The sequence below is a fragment of the Gekko japonicus genome, unplaced genomic scaffold, assembly GCF_001447785.1.
Source record: "Gekko japonicus isolate JY-2015 unplaced genomic scaffold, Gekko_japonicus_V1.1 scaffold864, whole genome shotgun sequence".
NCBI classification, from domain to species: Eukaryota; Metazoa; Chordata; class Lepidosauria; order Squamata; family Gekkonidae; genus Gekko; species Gekko japonicus.
This window is the reverse complement of record NW_015166449.1, coordinates 164758-176791: the sequence shown is the minus strand read 5'-3', so window position 1 is coordinate 176791 and position 12034 is coordinate 164758. Positions and strand designations below refer to the sequence as shown.

The 12034-nt window shown below is 45.7% G+C and overlaps 1 protein-coding gene across 2 annotated transcripts in view; it reads left to right on the top strand.

Annotated features, from left to right (window-relative positions):
* Positions 1-12034, top strand: part of CLPX (caseinolytic mitochondrial matrix peptidase chaperone subunit) — a 52621-nt gene that overhangs the window by 252 nt on the left and 40335 nt on the right. For both annotated transcript variants that reach the window (XM_015412015.1, XM_015412014.1), the window contains exons 2-3: positions 8729-8889; positions 10438-10555. In XM_015412015.1, coding sequence (XP_015267501.1) covers positions 8729-8889; positions 10438-10555 — 279 coding nt within the window. The remainder of the gene's footprint in view (positions 1-8728; positions 8890-10437; positions 10556-12034) is intronic.

Genomic DNA, 12034 nt, shown 5'->3' with positions numbered 1-12034 from the left:
AGGCCTCCTCGCCCCCGGCCCCCCCCCCACTCTCCCTCGTGGGCGATGCTCCCTCTAAGCTGCGGGGTCTTGTGAGCAAATATCCCACTTCGTGAGCTCCTGGCATTAAAGTTGTGATCAGTGTTCCCTCTAAGCCGAGTTAGTGTGAGCTAGCTCACAGGTTTTTAGCCTCCGGCTCACACATTTTTGCCTTAGCTCAGGAAGGAGGGCTCCAGAGCAAACTAATTTATGCAGCAGCCAAATCTCCTGCTCACAACGTTAATGCCAGTAGCTCACAGAGTAGAATTTTTGCTCACAGAGCTCCATAGCTTAGAGGGAACATTGGTTGTGATCGAGCGATTTGGCTGCTGCGTCAATTAGTTGGCTCTGGAGCCCCATCCTTCCTGAGCTAAGACAAAAAATGTGTGAGCCGGAGGCTAAAAAAACTGCCAGCTGGCTCACACCAACTCAGCTTAGAGGGAACACTGCTTGTGGGTCACCATCCTGGAGTCCCAATGTTCCCTCTGAGCTGTGGAGTCTTGTGAGCAAAAATTCTACTTTGTGAGCTCCGGGCATTAAAGTTGTGAGCGAGCGATTTGGCTGCTGTGTAAAATAGTTTGCTCTGGAGCCCTCCCTTCCTGAGCTCAGACAAGAAATGTGTGAGCCGGAGGCTAAGAAACTGCCAGCTGGCTCACCCCAACTCAGCTTAGAGGGAACACTGGTCACCTCCGATGTTCTCTCTACGCTGTGGAGTCTTGTGAGCAAAAATTCTGCTTTGTGAGCTACCGGCATTAAAGTTGTGAGTGAGCGATTTGGCTCCTGCATCAATTAGTTTGGCTCTGGAGCCCTCCTTCCTGAGCTCGAACAAAAAATGTGTGAGCCGGAGGCTAAAAAAACTGCCAGCTGGCTCACACTAACTCAGCTTAGAGGGAACACTGGACTCTGAGAAGAATCCTCTGGGGAGGGGGTGGTTAAGGTACACTCCACACACACAAGAAAAGTTCCTGCTTAAGCCTACTCATAGTGTTTTCCACGCACCAACTGACATTATCATGCCTGACAGCAGCCCTGGAAGGTAGGCCAGTCGTGTATGTCTCGTCTGTGTTAGTTACTTTGCTTATGGGAGCGTTGTGTGTGCTGCTTTTGATGTTGATGTCTCTGGTTGCAAAAACAGTAAAGGCAACAACGACATATGTGCTGCTTCCCTTTCCGCAAAGGGCCCAGAGTGCCTCATGGAGGGTTGCGAGGTGTGTAACCTTTTAAAGAAATGCAACAAACAATGACAACACAAATATCTGAATCTATTAATATATCTAAATCTATCTGTGGACTCAGGTGGCTCACTGTGTTGGTCTGAAGCAATAGAGTAAAATTTGAGTCCAGGGGCACCTTGAAGACCAACAGAGTTATAAGTCTGGGTATAAGCCTTTGTGTGCACACACACTCAGTGTGCGTGCACATGAAAGCTTATACCGTGAATAAAACTTTGTTGGTCTTCAAGGTGCCCTGGACTCAAACTTTCTTCAAATGTGGATACAGGTGGGGTAGACATGTTACGTTTGAGCCCGGTGGCACTTTTAAGACCAACAAAGTTTTATTCACGGTATAAGCTTTCATGTGCAAAATATTTTAAGCAAGCACTTAAGTATCTGATGAAGTGTGCATGCACATGAAAGCTTGTACCGTGACTTAGACTTTGTTGGTCTTAAAGGTGCCGCTGGACTCAGACTTTGTTCAAATATATATGGGTTGACGAAGGGGTATCTGATGAAGTGAGTGTTAACTCACAAATGTTTAGACCCTGGAAAATTCTGTAAGTGATACCGGATTCGAATTTTATTAAGAACATAAGAGAAGCCAATGTTGGATCAGGCCAATGGCCCATCCATTCCAACACTCTGTCACACAGTGGCCAAAAATACCAGGTGATACCAAGAGGTCCAGCAGTGGGGCCAGGACACTAGGAGCCCTCCCACTATTGACCCCCCCCAGCACCACAAATACAGAGCATCACTTGCCCCAGAGTCCCTATCTATACCTTGTGGTTAATAGCCACCGATGGACTTCTGCTCCATATGCTTATCTAATCCCCTCTTGGAGCTGTCCATGCTTGTAGCCGCCACCACCTCCTGTGGCAGTGAATTCCACGTGTTAATCACTCTTTGGGTGAGGAAGTACTTCCTTTTATCCGTTCTAACCCGACCGCTCTGCAGTTTCATGGAGTGCCCACGAGATCTTGTCTTGTGAGAAAGGGAGTTCTGCTGCTACAGGAGGCCTCAGCTTTGGGGTGGCTTATGTGGCTTCTCTCTCTCCCCTTCTCCATTTTGTTCTCACGACAAGCCTGTGAGGCTGACTGTGACAGGCCCAAGGGCACCCATTGAGCCTTTTGGTACAGTGGAAAGTTGCATGCACAACTCCATGGCTATGGTACCGATGTTGTGACCAGCCATCCAGCTACACTGGTGCTTTACTGTTCCTCTTTATATCATGTTGTTAATTCTGCCAGCAATTGTATCCGAGCTGTAAGTGGCCTTGGATTCACAGGCAGAAGAATAGCCTGTAAATGCAATAAATAAATTGGATCCTTATGTTGCAGATAGGAATTGGGTTTCTGTGGTTTTGGTACCACTGTTCTAACCGGCAAAACATGCCGGGCTCTATTACTGCCCGTTTCCCTCTTAATTTTATGCTTCAGGCACTTGTTTTGGATTATAGACTGCCCAGAATATAATGGCAGAAGGATAGCGTATAAGTAGAGTAAATAAATACAGTCTCTGTCTGGTCAATGGGCAGAGTGGCTCGCATTGAGGCTTGAACAGGGGACCTCACAGATCTCAGCTCTGGCTCTTTTGCGTCTGTTTGCTTGCTTATTTGTTTATTCATACACCCACTCTTCTCCCAAGCATCCCAGGACCCTTAGCAGCTGTGTGATACCAGCACCAACTTATTTATTTATAGTCTGCCTTTGTAAACAGTGTCCTGCCTTAACAGGGTTATGCAAATCCTTCCTCCCATACTGCAAGGTATTGGTGCTGACACTTGAAGGCTGTTAGCCTACCTCTGAATAATGAAGATCGTTCAGTCTGGAACTTGAGCTCATGCAAGTGAACTACTTAGAAGTCGCTATGCAAACTGATGTAAACAAGAGAAAAGTTTTCATTGATTTGCCTTTTGAGTAAAGCTCTCTACCCATTCCCATTCGCATTTGCCATTTTCAAATATGGAAGGTTACAATTACGATGGATAAATGTACAGTTTAAGAACAATTGCTAACCACTGTGGTGTTGTAATTACAGGGTTGGACTAGGATCTAGGTGACCCAGATTCAAATCTGCACGTAGCCATAGAAGTTCACTAGATGACTCTCTCACCTTAACCTGTCTCACAGGGTGGCGGTTCTGAGAATAAAATGGTGGAGGGGAAAAAGATTTTGTAAGCTGCTTTGGGTCCCAGTTGGGAAGCGAAGCAGGGTATAAGTAGAGATGTAAAATTTCCGGAAATTTTGAAGCTCAGGAAAAAAATTGGGTTTTTTTCCGTTTTTTTCCGAGGGGGAATGGAAATTTTTGGAAAAATTGAAAAAATGCTACATTAGCACTTCTTTTTTCTTTTCCAGATTGAAAGTCATTCTGTTACTTTAGGAACATAAAATATGACTATGGACATCTTTACTTGGCATGAAATTATCACAACTAGCATATTAAAAATATAGTGTATCCAAACAATTGTTACGAACAGAATACCCACCCACATGCAAAAACAAAACTGAAACCTTTTTCTTTTCTTGTGACAATAGCACCTCCTAAAGGAAGAAATGCATCTTGTTCTTGCATTGGAGAGTTCAGTTTGTAACCTAGGACTTGCTTGTCCTCAGTGCACAGAAATTAGATCAATCTGATATGTTTTTAGAAATGATTTGGAAACTATTTGAACACCTTGTCCTAAAATATTTTATTCATCATGTTAAAATAAAATGTTCCATAATCAATTTTTTTTTCTTTTCTTTTTTCAATTTTTCCAATTTTTTGGAAAAAACAAAAAAAGGCTTCAGGGTTTTTTCCGGGCCTTCACATCTCTAGGTATAAGTCAAGCTTTTGCTGATTATTAAAGCGATGTCATCTTCGCTTTCCAGAACAAATCCTTGTGCTTTTAATTCTCAGTTTGCTGATTCGAGTGTGCTGTCACTTGTTAATCAACTAAACATCTTGTTGCGTAATCTGCAGATTGCAAAGATTAAAAATTGCGGACTTTGGTGTTTTCACTGTTGTCTTTGTTTTGCTTCCTCTTCTCTTCTTCCCCTTTCCACTATTACCTGATTCAAGCTTCTATCCTCCGTGCTTCTACAAAAGAATCTGTAAATGTGTTTCCTGGGGTGGTGGTGGGGACTTTGTAATATAGGCCAGGGGTTGCATTCACTTCAGTAGAGCAACGTTTCCAGGCCAGAGCCTTGGGCCTTCAGAGGGTATTGCGTAAGCTCTCTGAACGGCGTCTGGGGGTCGTGTCCTCACGATGGGAGGAGGCAGCTTCTGCCTGTTATTCCTGGAGGTCATACTGACCTGTGGAAGTTGACCTGTCGTGACACACAACATCTCAAAGACAGGCTTTTAAAAGATAAAGAGCAAAAACCTTTGAATAAAGATTCTGCTGGCAAGAAGTCTTTGATCAGCCCAAGCTGACCACAAATGTGTAACGCTTCACTCATCCAGTTTCAAATGGTGATACACCATGCTCTCATTTAGCCATATTCTGCCTTCAGAAAGTATCTTCTAAAGTGATAACTTGTGTGGGAATTGAGGGGCTGTATAGGTTTATACAGACGTGATTGTAAGGGTTTCAGCTGTGGGTCTCCCTACCTGAATTCAACAAGAGGACTCCGTCCTTACTTAGAAGAATTCTCACTCCTGCTTCATTATTCCAATTTCTACCACTGGCACAGTAATCCACCTTTTAAAAACATCAGAAGAGCCCTGCTGGGTCAGACCGGTGGTCCATCTAGCCCAGCATCCTCTCTCACACAGTGGCCAACCAGTTCCTCTGGATGGCCAACAACAGGACTTAGAGAGGCTGAGGCCTTCCCCTGATAAGAACATTAGAAGAGCCCTGCTGGATCAGACCAGGGGTCCATCCAGTCCAGCATCCTGTCTCACACAGTGGCCAACCCATTCCTTTGGAGGGCCAGCAACAGGGCATAGAGGCCAAGGCCTTCCCCTGAGAAGAAGAGCCCTGCTGGATCAGACCAGGGGTCCATCCAGTCCAGCATCCTGTCTCACACAGTGGCCAAGCAGTTCCTCTGGAAGTTCAATAGCAGGATATAGAGGCCGAGACCTTCCCCTGATGTTGACTCCCGGCACTGGGATTCACAGGTTTATTGGCTCTGATATGGAGGTTCCCTTGAGTCACCATGGGTAATAGCCACTGATAGACCTGTCTAACCCCCTTTATAAGCCGTCTGTCCCTGTGGCCATCACCACATCCTCTGGCAGCAAATTCCACATTTTAATCACTCACTTTGTAAACTTCTATTTCCTTTTGTCTGCCCTGAATCGACTGCCCACCAGCTTCATTCTAGCATTTGGGGAGTGGGAGAAAAATTTCTCTTGGTCAACTCTCTCCACCCCAGGCATAATTTTATAAACCTCTGTCATGTCGTCCCCCCAGTTGCTTCACAAGGTGCATTTGAGCAAGCAGCTGGACTGCAAAAGAAAGCCGTCGTGGAATATTGCCCTGCTTAACAATCCTGGCTTTGCCCCTATACCTGAGCTAAGAGTGAATGGTCCTCTCGTCCCCCTTCCAGCTTTATATACTAGGCTTCTTCTGTGGCACCTGCTTCCTGCGTGTTCCACTGGAAAAAATAACCAGTGCTCTTCTAGATCTGATGTTGCATTTTTTTTTATCCCGTAATTATTTACTGGAGTTCTTGTAATCCTTGCTCTTGCTAATAAAATTCAGCTAAAATATTAGTGGGTTGTAAGTTCTGCACAAAAGGTACTGCGCAAACTGTTCTGGTTAACACATAAGTAAGCTTTTACCAAAAGGATCTAGCCATTACCTTTTAATTCCGAGGCTACCCATCCCATCATACAAAGTTAAGAACACAAGAGAAGCCAATGTTGGATCAGGCCAATGGCCCATCGAGTCCAACACTCTGTCACACAGGGACCAAAAATACCAGGTGCCATCAGGAGGTCCAGCAGTGGGGCCAAGTTGTAGAAGATGAAAAGTTTTGATCAATGAGAAGTAAAAGCTTTTCAATGAAAAGTTAGAAAAAAAACCCTTTCTGAACAGTTTATCCAATGGCCTGCTTATCCATCATTACCTTGCGTTTGACAGCATCACTTCTTAAGCAGACCTGAAGCAGGCCAACTATCAAAATTGCTGAACGCTTTCAAATCCTAGGAAATATTTTCTGTTGGCAGAGTGCATCATATACATTGATAGTGTTTCAGAGGATATCTGTGATGATCTGCAGTAGAAGAGTTATATTCATGTCTGGTAGTACGTTAGAGACCAAGAAGATTTTCGGGATGTAAGCTTTTGAGACTCAGAGCTCTGATGGAGAGAGGTTTTGCTCTCAAAAGTTTATATCCTGAAAATTTCATTGGTCTCTTAAAGTGCAACTGGACTCAAATCTGACCTTGAGTGGTTTTTGAGTTATATTTGGACTCGAATACTTTGAATTCCCAGTATATTCCTTTGTTTGTTATCTTGCTGTAACCAAGCACGGATAAAATATGGAATACTCTTATCAGGGAAGAATCATAACTACTGATGCCAGATACTATTTTGGGAAGTCTTTTTCCTGGTGGAGTCAAGGTTTTGACTTGAGTATGTTGCATTTTCTCAGTGTCTTGTTCTGTGTTTTCTTTGGACCAGTCATCTGGAGTATCGTCAAGATAAAAAGTGAGAACTTCGCTTTGAAGTGATGTGCTCGTAGTTGTTGTGAATGGCTCAGCTGTGTGTCAAGAATAATTATTTTAAAGTTTTGAAATAATTATTACCGCAAATAGCGAAGTGATTCTGATAGGAGAAAAGGCATTCTGGTCCATCAGACTGATGTTTTTTAAACATTTTTTTCAGCAGCATTTAGCAGTTACCAGTAGTAATATTTGTACGTGTCTGCTTCCATATTGTGTAATCTTTATGAAGAAATTGTTTAGTGCACTAGAATAGTTCAGTGTGCTAAAGTGCGCAGTGCTCTGTTTAAATTTTTAGTTTTGTCATATACATCCCTTGTACACATTTTTTTGTGGAAAGGACTCTGCAACAAAGGACACAATCCCTCCCGGACTAATTCCTTCAAGTCATCAGTGCTTTTAAGAGAGCTCATTAGTGACTTGTGAATAAAGTGACGTTTTCCTCACACTCTCAGCCTGAACTTCATCCCAGTGAAATTGGAGTTCTCAGATTCAGAGAATTCATCTTTTTGTTCCAGAGTTTTATGGCCAGATCTGGTAATGGGCTCCTGGAACAGAAGGTCCTCTGTTCACATAGAGCTCCACTATCCTTAACTGGCATTATAGAAGAAGAGAAGAGATTGGATTTATACCCTGCCCTTCACTACCCGAAGGAGTCTCAGAGCGGCTTACAAACTCCTTTCCCTCCCCCTCCCCACAACAGACACCCTGTGAGGTCGATGGGGCTGAGAGAGCTCTGACAGAAACTGCTCTTTTTTCAAGAACAGCTGTGCCAGAACTATGGCTTGCCGAAGGTCATCCAGCAGGTGCAAGGGGAGGAGTGGGGAGTCAAACCCGGTTCTCCCAGACTAGAGTCCACGCACTTAACCACTGCACCAAACTGGTTCTTCACTTCAAACTGGCCAGATAATGAAACTGAAGCTCAAATACTTTGGCCACCCAATGAGAAGGGAGCACTCACTGGAGAAGAAGACCCTGATGCTGGGAAAGATTGAAGGTCAAAGAAGACGGGGACGGCAAAGGATGAGATGGTTAGACAGTGTCATCGATGCAACGAACATGAAATTGAGCCAACTTCAGAGGACGGCGGAAGACAGGAAGGCCTGGCAGGATCTGGTCCATGGGGTCGCGAAGAGTCGAACTGAACAACAACAAATAATCACTTCAGTGCATGTTCCTCAGTGCATATGGATTTGGAGATGAACTTCTTGGGCCTCTGGATCGGAGTCCCTCAGCGACATCAAGTCACTGCAATACTCTTGTATGGTCATGTTTTGGAACAGCGTGACAGTTTTGTTCCCCCTCCTGTATTTTAAGAAGTGGGGCCGTGGCTTGGTGGCAGAGCACCCGCTTGGCATGCAGAAGGTCCCCGGTTCAATCCCCGACATCTTCAGTTAGAAGGATCAGGTGGTGGGTGATGTGAGAGACCTCTCTGCCTGAGGACCTGCAGGGCCGTGTCCAGTTCAAGTAGGCAGTACAGACCTTCGATAGACAAAGGGTCTGCTTCAATGTAAGGCCGTTTCACGCATTCATGTGGCAAGCCTTGTAATATGTTTGAAAATCTGCTCAACGTCCAGCCAGTTCAGTTTATCCTTTGATCCTAAAAGCCATGATCATAATGCTGAGAGGAAGCTGCAGATTCCTAGACCTTTTTAACTGACTGCTGCCCAGGAAGCAAATGCCCCAAACAGGCAGAAGGTCTCAGCATTCGTGGAAATAAGGTTCACTAGACTAAGCCCGGGGAAAAAAGCCGCTTCTGGCTTGTGGTTAGACTGTTTATAATGCCGTTGTGATTTTATGGTGTGAGCCCAAACAATGAGTTTTTTTCTTCTTTCTAGGTATTACCTGTGGCCGTTCGCACCTTCCTGTTTTGGGATTAATTGGAACATTTGAAACTCGATCTCTAAGAAATATTCCATTTAGGACTTTTTCAGAAACCCCGGCGTACTTTGCTTCGAAAGACGGCGCAAGCAAAGATGGTTCTGGAGACAGCGGCAAGGTATGTAGATTTCCCTCTGAAAAGACAATTTCAGGTCCCTGAAACTTAAAAAAAAAAAAAGAAAGAAAGAATTTAGAATGGTTAGGACGCTTTTTTACTTTACGCTCTCTTCTTTTTGAATGAGTCTCTCCACAGCGGTGATTGTAGAGGTGTAGCTACGTTAGCCTTGTCGCAGCAAAATAAAAGAAAAATCCAGGGGTGCCTTAAAAGGCTAGCAGCATTGCTTTCTGGATGAGCTTTTGTGAGCCACAGTTCACTTCTTCAGATGCTATGAAAACGGAAGATGGCAAGCAGCTCTGAACCACGGGCTCACCCTGTTGGACAGCTTGTATTCTAAAGCCTTGAAGACCATGGCTTGGCATGACATCTTAACTGAACAGGAGAGTTTTAGTTAAAATTCGGTTTCCCCTTTAAAATCAAAAGAGCCCCAATGCAGTGGGAAGAAAAGTTTTATTTTATTCAGTTGTTATTGGCCAAGGGGCAGGACTTCTCCCTACACCATTGCTGTTCTGTTTTTTTGGGGGGAGGGGTGTTTTGTTTTTGCCCATGTCTTTGGCGTGGCCCTTTTCTCCTGTATGTTGCATCCCCTGTAAACGCCACAGGCTTTTCTGATTAAATCTTAATACATTTTTTTGGAGAAGTTCCTTTAAAGTTTAGAATCTACTGTGCTGATTACAGTTCTGCTGAACAGACCCCTTTATTTTAATTTTATTTTTCTTTGCCCGTGTTAATGAGAGACATCTTCAAGAGAGTGGTTACTTCTAGTCTTATTAGCAAGCAAGCAGAATTCTGGCACATATATGGAGATAAGAGCCAGAGTTCAGTAGCGCCCTAAAGACTAACAAAATTTGGAGGAGGGGGAATTCTGGCACATATATGGAGATTAGAGCCAGAGTTCAGTAGCGCCCTAAAGACTAACAAAATTTGGAGGAGGGGGAGGAGGAGACTGGATTTATACCCTGCCCTTCACTTGGAGTCTCAGAGTGGCTTACAAACTCCTTTCCCTTCCCCTCCCCACAACAGACACTCTGTGAAGTAGGCGGGACTGAGAGAGCTCTTTCAAGAAAAAGCTCTGAGAGAACTATGGCTTGCCTGAGGTCATCCAGCAGCTGCAAGTGGAGGACTGGGGAATCAAACCCGGTTCTCCCAGATTAGAGTCCGCACACTTAACCACTACACCAAACTGGCTCTTTTTGTGGCTGGGGATGAACTTTCATGAGTGACTCGTGAAAGCTCCCACCCTAAGGTGCTGCTGGACTCTGGCTCTTTTCTGCGGCTACGGACAGATGTAACACAGCGACCCATCTTGATCTGTATATGGGGATAGGACTCTTATCTCCGCTGTGAACATTTAGCTGCACTCTTGGGGTTGGAAAGTGGCGCAAAGAGCAGCTGGTGGGGGGGGGGGGGCAGGACCAAAGCAGAAAACCCAATTTGTTTGTAATAGATAAGCTTTAATTTTTTTCAAGTGCACACGACAGAAAGAGGGGCAACAAATCAGCCATCGGTAGCCTGACTCTAAAATCCTGTTTCATTTCTTTCCGTTAGAAAACGGTTGGTGAAGGCAGCGGTAAAAAGTCGAGTTCTGGAAGCTCCGGCAAAGGCGGAAACCAGTTACGTTGCCCCAAGTGCGGTGATCTATGCACACACGTGGAGACGTTTGTGTGTAAGTGGCAGCCAGATTATTGTTGTTGTTTTTTTTCGTTGTTGCTTTCTGGATGACACATTTCATGCCTAGTTTAAACATGCATATAGGTTCTAGAACAGGGGGAAGACTGCTTCCCTGAAAGGAGTGACCACCTACACACGGTCTCCTTCTTGTGGTATTGCGGTGCTTCCATGGGTCTGGAAATTGTCCCCAGACCTGCCAGATTATGGGATACCCCCCAACCAGTTCGGCACCACATGCAAGCAGTACAGAGCTTAATGGTGGGCAGGGAGCAAAGTGTCCTCCTAAAATGTTTGCTGTGTAAATTCTGCAGAAATCCATATTGCCACAGTCACGATTGATGTCTGTGCTAGTGACAAAAAGTACACGTGTTGGGCGGTAGTTTGTGATACACGGGAAGAACTGTTCTGCCAATTCCTCTTCCATGCTAATTTCAGAGGAATCTTGTTTGACTCGCTTCGTAGTGGCCGCTCCTCCCCTTCTGCATCAGGTTGGTGAACCTATCTGGCTAGGCATAATTGCTAGGAGATTGGTGGTTTCGTTGCCAGTTCTGCCTAGACACTCCCCCCCCCCCTGCAGCAGCTGAAATGGGTCTCTGCCCAGACGCCGGAAGGTGTTGCTTATTTCACTGAGCGGGAAAGGCGGGCAGAGTTTTGAGTGGCAGAAGAAGTAGCCTAATCGCTGCAGGCACTGACTCAGCACTCTTTCTTGCATCAGACGGCTTTCGACGAGCCGAGCCTGGAAGGCCTTTCGACAGTCAGGCTGTGACTTCCTTCTTGATAACTAACGTTGCATCATAGACGTCAGGGCGCCTCCCTATTGCAGTCAAGCAGGTTGGAAGAAGATTATTTCAGTCACTTGAAAGAGTCAGTCTGCAGCGGTATGAAGCTTGCTTGAGCCGGCGGGTTCTGGAAAAGGCTGAGAATTGTGTTCCAGTGTTGACTGCTGGTGGTGGAAAGGACCGTCAAGTCACAGCTGGGTTTTGGCGATCCTGTAGGGCTTTCAAGGCGAGAGACCGAACAGAGCTGATTTGCCGTTGCCTTTCTCTGCGTAGCATAGGGCTGCCAAATCCCCCAGGGGGGCATATTTCCCCCCCGCTTTGGCGGTCCGATTTCCACCCCCGCGGAATCGGCCCCCGGGGGAAACCCCACCCCCGCGTGCATGACGCTGGGCACACTGGGCACGCTATGTTTTCCACTCAAATGACTGTGCCCCGCCCCCAGCGTCATGACGTCACTTCCCTGTGACGTGCATGCTGCCGGGAGCCAGCACAAAGTCCCCCGCTGCAGAGGTAAGTCGATTTGGCAACCCTAACGTAGCAACCCTCGAGATCCTTGGTGGTCTCCCATCCGAGTACTGACCAGACCTGACCCTTGCTTAGCTTCTAAGATCTGACAACACCAGGTTGGCCTGGGCCATCCAGGTCAGGGCGTGACTGCTACCTCCATTCATTCGTCTTGCTTCTCACGTTTGCTT